Source organism: Hypanus sabinus, chromosome 4, assembly GCF_030144855.1.
Source record: "Hypanus sabinus isolate sHypSab1 chromosome 4, sHypSab1.hap1, whole genome shotgun sequence".
In the NCBI taxonomy this organism is placed as follows: Eukaryota; Metazoa; Chordata; class Chondrichthyes; order Myliobatiformes; family Dasyatidae; genus Hypanus; species Hypanus sabinus.
The window spans coordinates 116,804,068-116,824,300 of NC_082709.1; the positions used below are offsets into that span (position 1 = coordinate 116,804,068).

Genomic DNA, 20,233 nt, shown 5'->3' on the forward strand with positions numbered 1-20,233 from the left:
TGAATGTGAAGTTGCAGAATGTATGTAAAGGCCTTGAATTCCCTTAGTTTTGGAGGCTTTTTGGCTGCCAGCAAGAGAAGCTTGCAACAAAAGGCCTCTGTTCCGAAGTTTATTCTGAACAAATTTTTCGAGATGCTAGGCGTGGCAGAAATCCCACTGGCCTAGGAGGACATAGGTGAGGAAAGATTTAAAGAGGCTATGAGGAGCAAATTTTTCCAGAAACATTAGCGAATATATGGAATGAGTTGCTTGAGGAGATGGTACAGGTAGGCTAAATTATAATGTTTGAAAGATATTTGGATAGGTACATAGATGGGAACACTTTGGAGGGATAAGGGCCAATTGCAGGCAAATGGGCTTAGCATAGATAGACATCTTGACTGGCAAGGAAGAGTTGGGCCAAAAATCCCGTTCCAATGCTGTACCATTCTAAGGACTTATGAACTAATTGAAATAAACAGGAATAAGTCAAAATAATGGTCAGCTTAGAATATGGCTGTGTTTCAAAAATGTAATGAAGTTGGCTTGATTTCAATGTGGCACTGTGATGGTGTCTCCCTTTATAGCCAGAGAGCTATAAACTTTCAACTTTAGAGATTTGAACACAAAATCTGGGGCTATTTCAGTAGAATACTTAGGGAATTCTCCAGTGTGCTGCACATGTTGCCTTTCAAGAAACCTGTTCAACAAGGGCTCTGAATGTCCTCTCAGCTATTTGGAAGAACAACAATGGTCTTGTTCAATATTTACTTGTCATCTACATCACTACAATATTACCTGATTTGCATGGATATGCTTGTTTGATTTTGCACACATTAACTTCCTGCTTTTCCATTGTTAAAAAAAGTAACAAGTAATTTAAGGGCTTTAAAACGTCGCATGGTCATGTTATTGCAAGTATATTACTACACGTCTCTATTATTGGAAGTCTCCTTTACTGTGTGAGAACATCTGCTCTGGTTTACAGAGTTCAATTCTGGATTTTAAAAAATTCAGGTAGTTACTGCAGGGAACATTTCTTATCAGACAGTATTACTGAGCTTTACATGTTTTACCTATTTCATGTACACGCCTGGGAATTCCACTGATGGTTTTTCGCCTTTTTAACTTCCGTCTTCGCTGCAGTGCTGACTGAGGATGAGCAAAGGAGTATCGGCCAATGACCTGTCTCTCAAAACCCACTCCTGTAATGGTGAATGCAAAACAAATTGGAATCTGTACAAGCTTCCACGACCATTACTAGACTCCGTTAACACATTGGATAAATCATATTTAAACATATATTTTAGGGTAGACCATGTGATATTACATATTGTAAAGTGTTGGTGTGTGGCCAAGTGGTTAAGACATTCGTCTAGTGATCTGAAGGTCACTAGTTCGAGCCTTGGCTGAGGCTGCGTGTGTATCCTTGAGCAAGGCTCCGATGGCACCGGTGCCAAGCTGTATGGGTCCTAATGCCCTTTCCTTGGACAACATTGGTGGCGTGGAGAGGGGAGACTTGCAGCTTGGGCAACTGTTGGTCTTCCATAAAAAAAAACCTTGTCCAGGCTTGCATCCTGGAAACTTTCCAAAGGCGCAAACCCATGGTCTATCGAGATTAACTGAGGCCTACATACACACGTTGTAAGGAATAATAGTGAGGGCTAATAATAAGTAAATATGGATACAGATTGTGCTAATGTAACAGGGAACCACAGACAAAGCCTAAAAATAGAGACAGCAGCAACAACACCCAAGTTTCAGGAATTTCATTAAATATGTTTTATACTGTAGTATGCACCCATTATTGTAACAGAAAATTAGGTTAGCTGCTAAACCTGTAAATAATCATTTTATTATGTAATCAGGACCTTGTCTTAATTATTTGAATCTTCCTGTAGCCACCAGTCTGTTATCAATATATAGTTTTACTGGTAATCTCATCAACTAAGAACTTAAAAGCTGTACCAAATTTATGCTGAGGTAGATCAGCTTTAACTCATCTCCTTGTGCCAGTTATTTTGAACACCAGCTCCATGTGGCCTTTCAGTTTGAACCTACAATTGATGTGGTCACTAGATACGTATCACACTGGACCACAATTGATTATGAGGCTCCTACTTGAGTGAGTGTGTTTGAGATACTACCCTGTTAGATCATGAAATCAATTGACTGTGACTGTAAGTTGTGGTAAAAAGAGCTCTTGGAGTGTGAGGAGTTTGATGTCAGAGAACGGGGAACTGGGGTGCCTGAGTAATTGACGGATAGGGTCCAGGTGGCTATGGGTTACAACTGATTTGGGAAATCAGTTAATTAAAACATGGGCTTGGTGAACTAGAGTTGCAGATACTATAAGGCAGAATAAAGGAAGCCTGAGGAAGCAGTGAAGTAGTGTGGGAATGGGAAGGGTCCCTCATATAGACGGTAGCACACCATGATCGTAACACGATACAAAAATGGTAAAGATGGGTTACAATCCAGACGGCATATTATCTGAGCAAATTATTTAAGGAAAGGACAAGGGAAAGGCAAATACGAAAAGGCCTTAGTGATAGTAACACCATTATTGAGCAATCACCACAGCAGCAATTGCCAAAGAAGCTTAGACTCCCCCTGTTTTTGGGTGAATGATAGCTAGTGTAAGTCCAAAAGTGCCTGCAGAACATGATGTGGATTGGGATGATTTGGTTGATGAGTTTGGGACTCAGAATAAAGATTCACAACCTCCACTGTATAGCAAGGAGACAGCGGGTGCCTCAAAACTAGCACCCCTCTGGGTTGTCCAGAAGAAAATAGTGAATAGTGCTACAGAGCCCCAGCTGGAAGAACCTTTTAGAGCAACAGAGAAACTGATGTTGCAAAATGAGTTATCCACTATCAAATGTAATGATGATAATGTTCTTTTTTGACAAAAGGTTGAACAATTAAGGGAGGCTCATCATCCTACTCTTGATGATCTACACACCCTTTTAGAGGTTAAAATACCCATGTCCGGTCCACAGTGTCTGACCAAATCCAAAATAATAATTGACAAAGGGAGAAGCAGGTCCTCAGAGGACTAACTGAGGTCCTTTACAGAGGCAGATAAAGGACAGGTGAATTAGACTAAAATTACTTCAATTACACAAGAGCCAAAGGAGAACATTGAGGATTATGCTGACCGAAAATATCAGCATAGTGGCTTAAATGGGACAATGACAGCTTATAACTTCTGACAGATGGCATGGGTCCACATCTGACTTGGATAATAAAAATGGGGTTACCCGCCAGCAACACATTTAATGAAATGCTTAACTAAGCAAAGAGAGGGGAAGAACAGGAGAATGTACAGCCTTAGTGGTGGGTGCAAGATAGGACAAGACAATGTAAAATGTTGTATGTGTGGAGGTAGGGGGTAAATGGCCCAGGATTGTAAGAACAGGGGTAAAAGCTAAGTTAAGTGCAGTAATTGTGGGAAGACAGGATATACAGTAGTCATAACAATTATGTGGCTAGGCACAGCTCAAACACCATCTATAAATTTACCGATGACACAGCTATTGTTGGCAGAAATTCAGATGGCGATAAGGAGATGTACAGGAATAAGATAGATCAGCTGGTTTGAGTCATGTTGCAGCAACAACCTTGCACACAATGTCAGTAAGACCAAGAAATTGATTGTGGTCTTAAGGAAGGGGAAATCGAGGAAACACACACTAGTCCTCATCAAGGATCAGAAGTGGAAAGGGTGAGTGGTTTCAAGTTCTTGGGTGTCAGCATCTCTGAGATTCCATCCTGGGCCCAGCATATTGATGCAATTACAAAGAAGGCAAACAGCAGCTATATTTCATGATGAGTTTGAGGAGATTTGGTATGTCACCAAAGACCCTTGCAAATTTCTACAGATATACCATGGAGAGCATTCTAACTGGTTACATCACCAACTAGCATGGAAGGGCCACTGCACGGGAGCAAAAAAAAGGCACTAGAACATTGTAAACTCATTATAGGTTCTAGCTTCCCCAGCAATGAAGGTGCCTTCAAAAGGAGATGCCTCTAAAAGATGGAGTCCATCATTAAGGACCCCCAACATCTAGGACATGCCCTCTTCTCAATGCTACCAAGGAGGAGGGACAGGAGCCTGAAGAGACACAATCAGCGTTTTAGCTTCTTCCCCTCTGCAATCAGAAAAAGAAATAGTAAATTAATTAACATAGTGCAAAATGAGAGGAATAATAAATAACGTACAGTATTTATTTATTATTCCTCTCTTTTTGCATTACGTGTTTTATTTAATTTTATTTTTTTGTATATACTTTTTTGTAATGCCCTGGAAAGGTTTCACTGCTAATGTAATGGTTTCTCTGTAGCAGGAGTGTTTGGGTTATGACCAGAGATAATGGGGGTTTTGGAATGTGCAAAGTCTAATGAGGGGAATGTCTTTCTTTCTTGTGTGCCCCAGAGCGAGCTATTTGTGGGCTTTAGTTTGGCAGATGATGGAGAGGTTGTAGATTGCAGGGCGGAGTGGATGTGGAATGGGGTCAGGAGTCGATGATGCCCGGGGGAAATCGATGGAGAACGAACGAACGAACGGGAAAATTGTGAACTCCAATGTGCACATTAGACTGTTTCATTAAAATGGGTCCTTTTTCTTTTTGCTTTCTTTACTAACCCTATGGTCAAATGAAGAATTAAATAGCTCAATCGTTTAATTGCGTATGGTGTACTGTTTGTTGTTTCATGGTATGGATTTGTAACAGGGGAAATCACTGCACAGCATCCAGACAAATGAGATTTCACAAGTTTGGCAGTGCTAGAGCCTGTCTTCCCCTAGACTAACACCGCTGGCTGAACCTGAGGGTTACATGTATATACTTACTGTAATTTATAGTTTTTATTATTATGTATTACAATGTACTGCTATAGCAATTCAACAAATTTCACAACATATACCGGTGATATTAAACCTGATTCAATTCTGATTCAATCGCTGGTCTAGGTGGAAGATGCAAGGGACAAGGAAGATGCACTCTGCGCTTGAGGGTCACCTCTCTACTTTGAGTGGCAGTGTAGCGGGAACTGTCTTTTAGATCTCCACAGAAGAGTTAAAAGCACACCTGATGAAATGACTAGTGTTGGCCCTCAGTAGGAAGGGAGGGACCCCAGAATGTATGTCAATGGGCTGGCAGTACACTATGTTGGTAGACAACAGGGATTCAATGTTGGTAACCATCTTGACTCACTCATTGGAAGTAAAACCACAACGGTCATGGGGCTAGGGTGAAAATCCATTCTTGCCCAATTGAGCCAGCCCATTCTGATGCAGATGGACATCACAATTACTACTATACATATTTACAGGTATTTGAAAATTGGGGACAAATTTCAAGGTACAGTTTGGACAGTCTGAAGTTGTGTATTTGTGACAGAAAATGAGAAGGAGCTTGAAAGTAATACCCAAGGGACGTTAAAAAAAAACAATTTTTAACTCCCTGCCCATGCAGTGAAGAGAAACTGTCAGATTTGGGGCTCCTAAACTACTGTTGCAATTTTGTGGTGTTGTGATCCCAACCCCCTCCTTTGTGAGAATCGCAAGAACACCCGTTAATGGGGGGGGGGGGTCAGTAGACCCAGGAAGTGAGAGAGAGAGAAACGTGCAAAATTGCACGTCCCACCCGGGATACAGAATAAGATGCCAGCGACTATTGTCTCAGGGAGACCACGTGAAAAGCCCTTGGGCAAGGTGGGCTGGTTGAGAGAAAGATTGCATCATCCCAACCTGATTGACACCTGCGACCCCGTGAGGAAGTATAAAGGAGAGTCTCAGGGGGACAGCCCCCTCAGACGCACCAAGAAGACACGAGAGTGTTCCCGCAGCAGCGGGAAGCCATTCTGAAGGAAGCCACGTGCGTTAGATTCCGGGATTGGAATCTGTGGCTGGAATCACAGAAAACCGCTTTAACTAACATCAGGGCGAGGAAACCAATGCTCCCCCGATTTCACGGAAGATTCATCGAGACTCGGCAAATTCTTTCTCTTCTCCCCCAATCTCTCTCTCTCGGTCCCCCCACGTGAAACCCAGCGATTTTCAAAGGGCTGAGGCCTGCAGACTTTCAGAGTGACTTTTATATTTCCAACGGACAATCTATTAACCCCTAGACACCAGCAGAGCTCACTTCTTAATGATGATTATCACTATACCCGCGCTTTAGATTGAATGTTGATGATGTGCATTATCTGAATGTTTGTATTAACCCTGCTTTTGTGTCCCTTTGTAAATAAAAACGTTTGAAAATAGTGACACCAGACTTCAACAGACCTCTCTATCTTTGCTGGTAAGTTATCCAGTTACGGGATAAGTAACAGTGGAAAATTACACTAAGCTCACAGAATTTTGTAAGAGGAGGAAAGCAGGGCAAAGAGAAGGTAGAATGGAAGCTGGAGGTACTGTCGATCAGGTCTTTGCATATCTAAAGCAAGCCTGAGCTGCAGTGCTGGCTTTGATGGAAATGAACAGAGCATTCCATATTTTTTGCGATTATCCAGTGGGGTAGGGGGTTAGTTTTATACTGCTGCAGTACATCAAGAATATGGTGACAAGTTGCGGCCTGTAGCAACTTCTGTGAAGTGGGACCCTATAGCGTTAGAATTGTGTTGATGCATGTGTACAATAAACTGTGCAATTTGGGCTGTTGGAGCACCAGAACCTATTACTTTGGTGGGTCAGATAGTCTTGCACACATCTTACAACATAGTCATTCTCCTGATAACTGGGAAACTATGAGCAGAGTCCGAAATGGGAGAGGGTATTGTTACCTGCTGACAAACCTAGACAGATAATAAGGGTTAGTTTGGTTAACCCAGCCAGTTTAATGGGATAGAATGCATCCACACAGGGCTTCATGGAGCTAATGCAAAGGGTGATGAGATGCTTATAGGAGAAATACTAAAGAGGGGAATGATCTGTTGACTTCATTTGCATATGGGTCTAGGAAGTACTATGGCAAAACTTCATGAACAGGATGGGCTGTTGTGGATTAAAAAAGGAATCTAACAGCAGGAGGAAAGCTCCTGGTCCACAGGTCAGCATATAGCAGAACTAAAAGTGCTCAAAGAGGCACTTCAATTAGCAAGGGATAGAGGGTGAACATCTTCACAGGCGGTAGGTACATTTTTTGGAGTAGCACAAGATTACATGGCAGCATGGGCAAGGGTGACCTCATCAGGACGGCATATACAACATGAAAGTTCAAAGTAAATTTATTACCCAATTACATATACTGTATGTCTCCATATACAATCCTGAGATTCATTTTCTTGTGCCCATACCCAATAAATCCATAACTGAATCAATGAAAGGCTGCACTAACAGGGTGGACAATCATCGTGCAAAAGACAACAAACAAAAAAGAAAGAAAGGAAAGAAAGAATAATAACAAGTAAATAAATAAATAAACAATGACTATCGAGAACATGAGATGAAGGTTCCTTGAAAGTGAGTCCATAGATTGTGGGAACAGTCCAGTGATGGGGCAAGTGAAGTTATCCCCTCCAGTTTAAGAGCCTAATAATTAAAGGATAATAACTGTTCCTGAACCTGGTTGTGTGAGTCCTGAAGCTCTTGTACTTTCTTTCTGATGGCAGCAGCAAGAAGAGAGCATGATCCTGGTGGTGGGGGTCCCTGATTATGGATGCTGCTTTCCTGTGACAATGCTCCATGTAGATGTGCTCAATGGTGGGGAGGGCTTTATCTGTGATGGACTGGATCAGGTGAACACTGAGGGAAATTACAGGTGAAAGGGTTGCCCTTGTACCAGGCTACAGACACTTGCAGGTAATTTTTAATGTGACTGCTTTAGCAGGGACTGTTAGAAGGGCACAGAGTCCCATTCTAGGTATTGAATAACCAGCTGAATGAATAGGTGGGTGAAGGCGCCCCTGTGTGCCACATTCAAAATCTCACTCTGACTACTCACGTCCTGGGAGACTGCAGGAATGAGAGGAGTGCACCGTACATTTCCACAGTCCTCCACATGCCCTGACATGCTGACATTCAGATGTACCATCTAATGAGCATGCATAATGTCAGAAAATACCTTAAGGGAACATGAACGTTGCTAAGCAATTCACTGGCCTATGCAGTTTTAGTTATATGGGGGTGAGTCCAAGTTGGGGGTGAATGCAAAGCAGGAATCATTGGGCATGTGTAGAGGAGATTGTATGAACAGGCCTGTCTGAATGTGGTTTTGCTACATGTGATAACTGTTCCCGCCCTTTTTGCCTGTTAATAATGAAACCTTCCTGAAGCATACTTTGGTGAACACCATCTACTACTTCACTACATCAACAAGGACATGCTGCAAGCAGCAGTCGCAATGCAATCAGACTGGCTATAATGTGGCAATTGGTGATGTCTCAACCAAATGAATGACTATAGGGTAGAGCTTGGCTAAGCCAGCTGCATAAAGGTTGATGGCAGTGACACAGACAGAGGTTTGCACAAGTCTAGTCTGGCTGAAACGTGACTCTAAACCAGGGGTTCCCAACCTTTTTTATGTCATGGACCCTTACCATTAACAAAGGGATCTGTGGACCCAGGTTGGAACCCTGCTTGAAACCAATCATTATGATTGTGTTATAACTGCCACATTGAAACAGATAAAGAATAAAACCACTTGGCATCAACCTAGTCATAGAGTACGGATTCAGTAAAAGTTGCTCCCAGCTCAGTCATCCTTGCAGAGTTCTCCTCAGGGGTGGCACAATGGCAATAAATCTTCTGCCTCATGGCCCCAGTCACCCAATTTAAATTCCGACCTCCAGTGCAGTCTGTGCCAAGTTTGAACAATTTCTTTGTAACTACCTGGGTTTCCTTCAGGTGAACTTGTTTGCTCCCACATTCCAAACCCATTGGGAATATGAGAATAAAATGCATCTAGGGTAGGTTTAACACAAAGTGTCATAGAGATACTGCATGAAAACAGACTCATTAACCCACCAAGCTTGCATTGACCATCAACCACCCACTTACACTAATCATGCATTAATCCTTTTTAAAAGTTCTCTCCACCTTCTCCTCAACTCCACCAATTATCTAAATACTAGAGACATATCACAGTGGTTATTTAAACCACCAACCTGAGCATCCAGAAGAAACCCGGTCTGCCTTAGAGAGAACATATAAAATCCACACAGACAGAACCCAGGCCTTGGATGGAATCAAGGTCTCTTTTGCTGGCTGACAGCATCTCTATTAGCGACACCACCCTGAAAGCCCTCTGATGGCCGGCAAGAACTCAGTGATCTGAAATGCCCATTTCTGTGCTTGAATGACCCTCTGTCTCCAGCTAGGGCTGGATAATAAACCTTACATAGTTACTCTCACAGAGTCATACTTTATTGATCATGTGTTGTGTTCCATCATCATAATCTGCCAATAGAGGAGGCTGCACAGGCAGGAGTTACAGTATAGCCATAAAAGTCCTCAACCCTGACTCCAGATTCCATGATTTCAGGTTAAATATGGACAAAGAAATGTTCTCCCATCTTCCGCAACCAATGAATCAGTGTTAAACAATGCTCTTAAAATGCACTGAAAGAAGCAAGGACACAGAATGTGAAGTACGTCAATGTCCACTACCAAGCACCACTGACTGAATGGGCTTCATACCAGAGGACCTGGCTGTCAGACTGAGTCTGTGGCAGTCAGTGAGTGATGGATAAGCATATTTGACCTCATCCTCACAAATCTACCCATCTCAGATGCAACTGTCCATGATAGCATTGCTCAAAATGACCACTGCATGGGGACAATGTTCTGTCTTCCCATCAAGGACCTTTCCATTGTGTTGTGTGACATGACAAATCTTTCTTATTGCAGTAGACACGAAACAGCTCAGAACAGGGCATAAGAGGCTGGAACCATCAACAAAGGCAGCACAAATGTACATCATAGACCATAATCTCACAACCATGGATACTTCTTAAGCCATCATTAATATCAAGACAAGGAATCAACCCTAGATGAATGAAGCATACAGAGCAGCATGCTGCAGCTGTTCCATGTGTATCAAATGATAACATGCCAACCTGATGAAGCTGCTAAATGGCAAAAACAAAACACGACAGATATCCCATTCGCAATGGATCAGATTAAAGTTTAGCATTATTGATGCATCTAGGCATGAATGATAATAAACAATTAAACAGCAAAGGGGAGGAACAGCTTCCAAGAATATTTCCATCCTCAACAACAGCAGAGGCCAGCATGTCAGAATCAAAGACATACACAATGGTATTTGGAACTTCCGAGTGCATGATCCTCAAGGCTTCCTCTGTGATTCCATCCATCATTGTAATATGTTCTCATACAATTTGACTGACTCAAGAACTGTCAGAGAGCATTAGGTTCAACAAAGACTTTGGGATCAGATAACTTCTCATCTGATGTATTGAAGACCCGTGCTTCAAAAGTAGCCTCAGTTCTAGCCAAGCTGTTCCAGGTTACTGGAAATCCAACTTGCAATATGGATAATTGCCTGGGTATGTCAGACAAAGCAGGGCAAATCAAAACCAGCTAACTACTTCTCAGCCGATCTACCCTCCATCGTCAGCAAAATAAGCGAAGATGTCATCAGCAGCACTTTAAAATGGTTCTTACTTATCAATAACTTGCTCACTGCTATCATTTTGGGTTTTGTAGCACAATAATGATGCAGAAGGAAGCTGACTCATTGAGTTAATAGCGGTTCTCATGAGAGCAATGACACTTGTTCAATTCCCCTTCATCTTGCTCCCATATAGCCTTGCAACTTATTCTTCCCCACTGGCTCATCAGCTTCCCACCAGATTGCTTTAGCAACTTAGCTACACGGAGGACAATTTACAGTAGATGATTGCTGTAAAGTGGAATGGAGCTAGAAACCATGCAGTCATGGGGAGAACATGCAAATTCCTCACAGGCAGCGAGAAATCAGGATCGAATCCTAGAGCTGCAAAGGGTACTTTCCTCCAGAACTCAAAACGGCCTTGATCTAAACATGGACCAAAGAGCTTAATTCCAGAGTTGAGCTGAGAGGTACTGCCATTAACAGTGGGGCACCATTGGCATTGATTCTCTGTTAAACTGAAGTCCAGTCAAGAAGAAGATCTCCTGTGGTTGGATACATACCTTGTTCAATGGACATCTAGTGAAGGGCCTCTTTCATGGACACTTCCTGATCTGTGGAGTGTTCCAGCACATTTTGTTTTTGTTTTTATTCTTGTATACTGGAAGACAGTTATAGATGTTGGAGGTCAATCCCCAGGATGTTCTTGCTGATTATCATGGCAGTGCTCTAGGCCCAAACATGTTCTGCTACTTCATTGTGACGTTCCTAGCATGATAAGGCCAGAAATGGGGATATTTGCTAATGATTGCACTGTGTTTAATTCCATTCGCAGCTCCTTGAGAAATGAAGTAGTACATGCCTGTATGAAGTAAGACTTGGATGACATTCAGGCATGGACTAATAAATAGCATAACATAAGGTGGGGAGAGTAGGTTATGGGGGGGGGGGAAGGCAATGGAGGAATGGAACTGGTCTGTGAACTGGCACAAACCTGATTGTGTCAAGATTGTGTTTTTTTTTAATGTTATTAGGAAAGAAGAAAACTGCAAAAACAATGGCCAACTTCAACAAGAGAAAATCTAAGCACCTATTCATGACATTGCCCACCATCAACGTCTTAGATGTCACTATTGACTAGATACTCAAAGGGACCAGCCATATGAATATAATGGCTACAAAAACATGTCAGACACTGTTGTGAATGATTCACATGACCAACTTATTGTTGTACTAAAAGGAACAAATCAGTCAAGACTGTGCAGAATTACTCTCAACTTGTCTGGATTCAAAGTACATTTATTATCAAACTATGTATGCAGAATACAACTCTGAGATTCATCCTCCCCCAGGCAGCCAGAAAACAAAGAAACATCATGGAACCTGTTTAGGAAAACATCAGATACCCAACATGCGAATAAAAAGAACAAATTGTGCAAGAAGCAAGTGAACAGAAAGGGTATCAAACATGAAGCCAGGAGTTCAGTTCAGCACTGCGCCACTAGCCAATGCCGTTCACAGGGCCTTCCTTCACCCAAGTGCCCTAGTCCACATCGATTGCCCTGATCAAACTGCTCAAAACAGCAAGAGAAAAAGAGTGAACAGAATCCAGGAACACATGCAACATGAACCTCAAAGTCCCCCAAATCAAGTCCAAAGCTTTTCTGATCAATCCTGGCAATGTGAATCCCTAGACTCCTGCACTTCCCTCCAACAGCAGCTAGCAAGAGGGAGAGGAAGACCGTTCAAGCACAGGCAGACAGAACAGAAAACCCGCCCATGCTCCACTCTTGTCCTCATTGACTTCAGCCCTGCTCAATTCCTCAATCAGAGAGAAGCAATGGAATCGATCATGGGCTTGAGTCCTGTCTCCAGGCTGCACACTCTGCTCCAAACCTCACCAAATTCCCTCAGAGATGGCAAAGTGCCAGATCACACAATTACCCCCAAACACACACACAATCAAAATGTAAATCACAAGCTCCAATCGCACATAGCTTAGTAGTAGATTCATATTTGAAAGAAGTTTGATCCAAGATGGCAGCACAACGCAGCTTGCAGCAGCCACTCCGGAGCTGATTATCTGTTATTTGTGAAACGGGGTGCCGTGCTCAATCATAATTGGTTGAAAACGGACGTGGGAGCACGGAGGAACATCGGGAAATCTCCAGGAAGACCTTCTTCATTGCTACTACTGCTGTGAAGTCCGGGTCTCTGCTGGGAAGAACAGGCCCCCAGTCCTCAGGGTCACATTGCTGATGGCCGTTGGTGGGGGTGTCTTAATATGCTCGGCAGAGGATGGTGCTCAGAGAAGCTGTGCCAGAGGGGATGGTTGGAGGTTCAACGGACTCAGAATCTGCTGCGGTCAGGTCGCTTTCACTGTGTGCTGCGTCTGTGAGGCTGAGTCGGGCAGCGCGGTGGAAGTCCATAGCGGGGGTGTTCCCTTCTGCCGCCGGCGTGGGATGACGAGTCATTCGGGACTCTGAGGACCTGTGAAAACTGTGTGATGGTTTCTTTCGAACTTATAGTCTTTTAACATCTTTGGACTATTTTTACTGTGCCCGTGGTCTGTTTTTTTTAATATCAATTATGCTATTGTTTGCACTGTTGTAACTATAGTTGTAACTATGGGGTTTTGTGCAGGTCTTGTAGCTTTACATTTTGTTCTTGTTTTTGTCTGGTGATTTTGGAGCTCCTTTCCGGGGAACACGCTAAGACGATAGCGCGATATTAATACGCAGCAGCCTCTCCAGACTCTGGATTTGGGATTGCCAAACGTTATATGGATTTTCTGGTGTAGTCTGTTTTGTCATATGCTTTTGTGATATCATTTTGGAGGAATGTTGTCTCATTTTTTAACTGCATTGCATTTGTGGTTTTGAAATGACAATAAACTGAATTTGAATCTGAATCTGAGAAGTAGATTTGTGAACAACAACACACACAAAATGCTGGTGGAATACAGCAGGCCAGGTAGCATCTATAGGGAGAAGTGCTGTCGACGTTTCGGGCCGAGACCCTTCGTCAGGACTAACTGAAAGGAAAGATAGTAAGAGATTTGAAAGTAGTGGGGGGAAGGGGAAATGCGAAATGATAGGAGAAGACCGGAGGGGGTGGGATGATGCTAAGAGCTGGAAAGGTGATTGGTGAAAGTGATACAGAGCTGGAGAAGGGAAAGGATCATGGGACGGGAGGCCTCAGGAGAAAGAAAGGGGGAGCACCAGAGGGAGATGGAGAACAGGCAAACAACTAAACATGTCAGGGATGGGGTAAGAAGGGGAGGAAGTTAGAGAAGTCAATGTTCAAAGATTTGTGAGCTGTCTGCAGCATGTTGCTGTTAGTCGCATTGTTTGCTGGTGGTATCTTGGAAGTATTTCTGAAATTGATCCCAATCCTGAACCCTAATCCCACCTTAAACATTCATTCTATTCATCAACACAAGGGATTTTGCAGATGCTGGAAGCTCAGAGCAACACTCAAGATGCTGGAGGAACTCAGAAATTAATAAACAGTTGACATTTCAGGCCCAGATCCTTTCTTAGGTATGGAAAGTGAGGGGGAAAACGCCAGAATAAAAAAGGTGGGGGGGGGAGGGGAAGGAGATGATAGGTGAAGCCAGGTGGGTGGAAAAGGTAAAGGGCTGGAGAAGAAGGGATCTGAACAAGATGGCAATGAAGTCAAGGAAGGATACGAGTCTGGGTGAGGAGATGATTGACGGGTAGCAAAGATCATAGAGGGAGAATGGTGAGAGAGGGTCTCACTGAACTGCTGTTGAAGAGAAGATTTAAACTTCTTCAGGATAGGTATCCCTCAAAGAGAATTTGCAGTGGAACAGTGTTGCAGCCTATTCGCTGTCATCACACTGTGGTTGCAGTGTGAGCCGTCTACAAAATACACTGTGTTTACTCATCTAGGCTATGCCAACAGTGCCCAATAAACCTGTGCCCTCTACTGCTAGTAAGCACAAAGGAAAAAGATGCATGGGAACACTAGCACCTGCAATTTACCATCAAACTGACCATAACTTGACTTGGAAATACAGGGGAGTCTGGTTAATTGGCCTATTGGTTAATCACTAGTCACTTATTTTGGACAACTCTTAAGAAATAAAAACTAATCAAGAAGATAGCTGGGATTCCCTTTGTTTATTTGGGATACTCTTCTACTTAATTGGAAGGTTGTCGCTGAACCCAGTTTCTAACTAGAGCTAGTCACGTGTGTGAGTCGGTGTGGGCCATTAGGCACCACACCATGCTTAGAGTGAATGGTTTCTAAATAGCATCAGTTGTGTGTGCTTTTGTTATGTTACCCATCTGGGCCAATAGACACCTATTCAAAAAGCAGTGATTTTAGGTAATTTTGCTTTTTATTTTGACTTCAAAAAATTTCAGATCCTTTCCAAGATGCCACAAAAAGATCTGATATGAGCTGAAAAAATTACCCTGGGTGTCTGTGCTGATTTTGTTCATTTACAGTCAATCAAAAGAACACGGCAGGTACACTGGATGAATTCCTCTGTTGATAACTATTATGAACTAATACAGTTTTATAGTACAGTAGTAGTATTGGTAGTGTTCTAATTTGTTCTGTATTTCACTTAAATACATGATTTGTTACTCAGTTAAATGATAGTTTGTCTTTTATACCTTTTTAACTATTTCTATGAAACTTTAGCTAGTGTAGCAGTTGCTTAATTTGGCTAAAATGTACTGGTCCCAAAGTGTCCCAATTAACTGGAATCCACTGGGCCTGAATGCTAGGACTCCTACATGACAGCACTGTGGGAATAGCATCACCAGAAGAACTGCAGCAGTTCATTGTAGTGTGTGACCACCTTTGGCCATTTCAGAACTCAGATTTGAAAAAATGAATAATGAATGAAAAAAAGAGGACAATAGTAATGAAATTACTTTATATCTCAGGTTATAGGCAACAACTAACTTAGAAAGTTGAGTAGAGTGTTCTGAGATATTGATTATTTGTTTTAGCATGGACATACATTGTATTGTCTAATTTGAACTGTTGAGAATTAGAGAAGGACAAAATTAATAGACCATCACTAAAATTTCAGCAATGACTAACTTTCAAAGTGGCTTAATTCATTCATACAATTATATAGTTTCTAAGATGGATTTCATATCCATTTATGGGCACATGTGCAGATGGTCTCTAAACTTAAATTATGACTGCCCAAATAAAGAAACCCAAAATGGCCCAGCTGGTGGATACATCTGAGAGGGGCTATGTTGTTCAAACCATGGAAATTCCTTAGTAGGAGAGGGGCACAAAGACTATTTGCAGAAACCATGTATTAGAAAGCGATAAAATCATCAAGCTATATGCATAACTTTGATTTGGAAGGGCCATACACCAGCAATCTTAACATGATTAATGACTATTGCATAGTGCTTCTGCTTGCCCTCAATTCTTTGTTCATATATGTCGTTAACTCTAACATGAAAACACATGATTGGTAAGAAGAGAAAAACTCACAGTCACAATCCAACACATCTGCCCCCAAAACAATGTGAGTATAAATGAAAATGAGAACTGGATACAGTGATGAAATAGTCTACAAGCACCCAGTGCCTTGGTCCACACATGTGGAGTTGTCAGCCAAATGAGAAACTGTGGACTGAATGTGGACTGCAACTTGGAGTCAAAGCTCAAAAAATGGGAGTAGTATTAGAGGACAGAACTTTCCAATGTTTGGTTAAAAATAATTTAACACTTATAGAGACAACATAAGAAGGAAAGATATGCTCTGTTTCCAAAGTGCATCAAAGGGGTAGGGACATTATTTCAGACTGGGAACTTGTGAAGAGCTAAGACTCTTCATTGCTCCACATAGAAGGACAGTTTACAGGACTTTGTGAAAGGAAGGAATCCAATCACACAGGAGGAAGTAATCCGGAATGCCTGATAATACGGTACAGTAAAATAACGCTTTCATTGCACTTAGGGTCAGTCCAACAAAATAATATACACCTTTGCTTTTGGTCACCAATGAGTGAAAATGGTAGTTTATTCAACAAACTACTCTTCTGAGTGTTCTGGAAATTAGGGGATCATTGGAGCATGGAAAATTTCATTGTCATCCATTGCATACTGCAAATGGCAGCTGAAATCCTGCTAGTTAAACAGAGCATTATATGGCTGTTAAAGGCATCTCCATGGCACCTGCACTTGGAATATCATTCCAAACACACAGTAGGTGCTAGATAAAGTAATCACACTGACAATAATCTAATTCGATTGTTCATTAATTATAAATGTAGAATGGATTTCTTCTTATAAAATCAGGAAGAGATATTGTCTAACTGGTGTGAAGCAAATGTTTCAATTCTGCCACATGGTATTGTGTGCTGATGTACTTCATCTATGACAGCCAGAAAATTCTGCTGAGCATGCCAATCTTGAATGTCCACAAAAGAGTGTCAATTCATTGTACAGCCCCAATGATCGCAGACTATTGTCAGTAAATACAAATAAGGGCACTTTCTAACTTCATGTTAGGCAGCAAATTTCCCAAATCTCTTTTGAAGCTATTCAACATTTCAAAGCAATGTTGACCTATTCATTCTGAACACACTAATACCACTGCGGAGATGATATATGAAGGAATTTGAGGAGATAATTTTGAGTTTTGGAAGGAAAACAATGAATAGATTAAATGTCAGATGGAAACAGCACAAAATGTAATGTTTTCAAATTGGAAATTTGGTTTTAAAGTTAGCAAACAAATGCCTTGTAAAAGTCTGATTTCATTGAATAAACTAATAATGTAATCCTATTAAAAGCTGATTTTGTTTTTTTCTTGAGAATAAAAAAATGCAGAGTTTTTAGTTTTATTTGATGTTCAGGGGAGATAGCCAACAACCATGTCTGTGTCTAAGTATGTGTGAATTTGGATATCGATTGGGGCAATGACAAAGTTCTACCTGGACCTCCTCTAACCATCCAGAATCACTGTTACCAGTAACAATCAACAGTAACTTACTAACGTAATGGAGAGTTACATATCTCTGACACAGTTCTTCCACACTACGTAAATCATTTTGCATTTCCTAAACTTAAAATCTAGTGTAGTTCTTCTTAAGAAATATGAAGACTTAGAACTGTACCAGTCACATTGATGGGAATAACAGAGGAAGATATAGCCTGGGCCTGCTGACGCATCTTCTGCTCTGGAGTAGGAAGAGGTAGATCTTTGCTCCAGTTTGTTTGCCTGTCTAGTGTTGTAGGGATGTTCGGTATAGGATTTTTCGCTCTCTGGCCTAAAGCGATCATGTCACTGTCACCATCTGTTGGTGGAATAGACTGTAAAAGAATATAAGAATTTGATAAGGATTGCATACTTGTAAAACAGCAAGAATAATGGAACATAAACAGTAACATAATGGAATAAATCTTTCTTTACTTAAAGTATTTCTCGAAGTTTTTTAAAAAAAATCACTTCCATCTTACCACAGGGGCAAAGATTTAAAGAAATGTCATTAGTAATAAAAGTCTATGGGACATCCTAAGGCTGAAAGAAATGTTCCATTAATGCACTTTTCCTTTTTTTCTACCTGTATACAAGAGTCTACTTATGTCCTTTATCTTTACTAAAATTAATGTTTTGACATAATATGAAAGGTGGGGCTGATTCTATTCTAATTTCTGTCTTCCCACAGCTAAACTCACCAGTCACTGAAATAAATGAATATTAGTGCCTATCCAATTTACCATGTCCATATACACTCAGTGGCCACTTTATTATGTTTGTTAATGCAATTATTAAATCAGCCAAACATATGGAAGGAATTCAATGAATAAAAACATGCCAACATAGTCAAGAGATTCAGCTGCTGTTCAGACCAAACATCAGAATTGGGGAAAAATGTGATCTAACTGTCTTTGACTGTGGAATCATTTTTGCTGCCAGACAGAGTGGTTTGATTATCTCAGAAACTGCTGATTTCCTGAGGGTTTTTTTTACACACAGCAGCCTCCAGAGTTTATAGAGAATGGTGCAAAAAAAAAACAAACAAAAAAAATCCATTGAGCAGCATTTCTGTGGGCGAACATACGTTGTTAATGTGTAAGGTCAGAGGAGGGTGGCCAGACTGCTTCAAACTGACAGGAGGGTGACAGCACCTCAAATAATCACCCATTACAACAGTGGCATGATGAAAAGTATCTCTGAATGCACAATGTGTTGAACCTTGAAGTGGATTGGCTACAGCAGCAGAAGACCACACCAGGTTCCATTCCTGCCCCTAATAAAGTAGCTACAGAGGGTATCTTCAAATTAAATGGAACCTGGCAGATTGGTCTAAAATTCACTGTGAAGGCAAAGAGATGTGTAAATTTCATAAGTACCTCAATGAGCAGAATGTGCACTTAAACAGGGAAATCAGAAGATTACTGCCAGTGGTATACTATTCCACGGACAGCTTCATCTCACGAGATTGCCCCTCATTTACATGTCATGCAGTGTCTGAAGATACAAGGCAAAATCAATGTGGTAAAGCCATTTCAACTTTACAAGCAAGGTATTATGTACTGTTTACTGCCAGTTATATGCTGTACTGAAAATTAACTATAAAATTTCATTCCACTGATTTTAATTATTATAGACATTTACCTCCAACTTAATTTTTGTGCTTTTACTTTGCAATGAAAAAGGTTGGAGACAGTCTTCTACAAACCTAGTCTGCACTTGCTTTTTATTTTGGCTTGTGATGAGCCCATTGTTCAGAATCATGGCTTTCATAAGGCCATTATTTAGCAGATGTAGAACACAGGATTCTCTACAGTCTTGCTTAGTCAAGGGCATTTGAAAGATCAAGAAACATGTTATGTACAGTGTTTGATGATACTTGGTGCATTTTTTCCTAGGGACTGCTACCAGATGAAGATCGTACACACCCTGACTCTAAGTGGGTGAAATCTATGCTGTGGTTTGGGGAGCTATTCTTCGTGTTCTGGGTGGAACTAGTTGAGGAGGACTCTGGCGATGACTGTGGCGGGACAAAGGGGAGACCCCTCAAGGAAACTGCTTTGTCTCCTTTTTTGAAGACTGTTGCAATTACCACATATCTGAGGTCCCCTAACATGTTTATGTCTCTAGATATCGAGGGGACCACACAGAAATTGTGTCTTTAGTTCTCTGGCCAAGTTACAGAACCTCAGAAGAGATACTGTGCCTTCCAAACTTTATTGACATTTAACCTTTTTAATCTCCTGTCCATCTTGTGACATCACGTCCTGGTTAGATTACATAGGCTGGAGGATGGGAGACCTGCTGTAAAGACAAAGACTTGGCTGAAGATTTCTTCAAACCGACTGCCCTCTGTTTTCAATAAGCTCTCTGTGGAGTGTACATTTGGGATCTGGGTTGAGATTATGCAATCCACAGGTCATGGTCACTAGACAGATGTTAGGTCTCTTGTGTGCTTTCCACCCACCACCTGTTCTTTAGATCCCAGGTCTTCTGCTGAATGATGGTCATTGGGTGACTGGAGAGGCTTGTTTTCCCCATTGAGGTTTGATGGATCCAAGAACACATCATGGTCTGTGGTTAATTAATTCCTAGAATCTTTTGGCTGTTCTAATCAAACCAGATGTGTTTTTTTTTGGTCTACAGGATGAATGGGGAAGTGCCAGTCCAGGTCACCTGCTCA

The 20,233-nt window shown here is 41.5% G+C and overlaps 1 protein-coding gene across 9 annotated transcripts in view; it reads right to left on the minus strand.

Annotated features, from left to right (window-relative positions):
* Window positions 1–20,233, minus strand: part of nhsb (Nance-Horan syndrome b (congenital cataracts and dental anomalies)) — a 452,286-nt gene that overhangs the window by 16,929 nt on the left and 415,124 nt on the right. For 8 of the 9 annotated variants that reach the window (XM_059967993.1, XM_059967994.1, XM_059967995.1 and 5 more), the window contains 2 exons: window positions 17,690–17,885; window positions 1,056–1,184 (listed from right to left, as the gene is read on the minus strand). In XM_059967993.1, the coding sequence (XP_059823976.1) occupies window positions 1,056–1,184; window positions 17,690–17,885 (325 nt within the window). Of the gene's footprint in view, window positions 1–1,055; window positions 1,185–17,689; window positions 17,886–18,929; window positions 19,025–20,233 lie in introns of those variants that run through there. The other variant, XM_059968001.1, reaches the window with a different exon arrangement.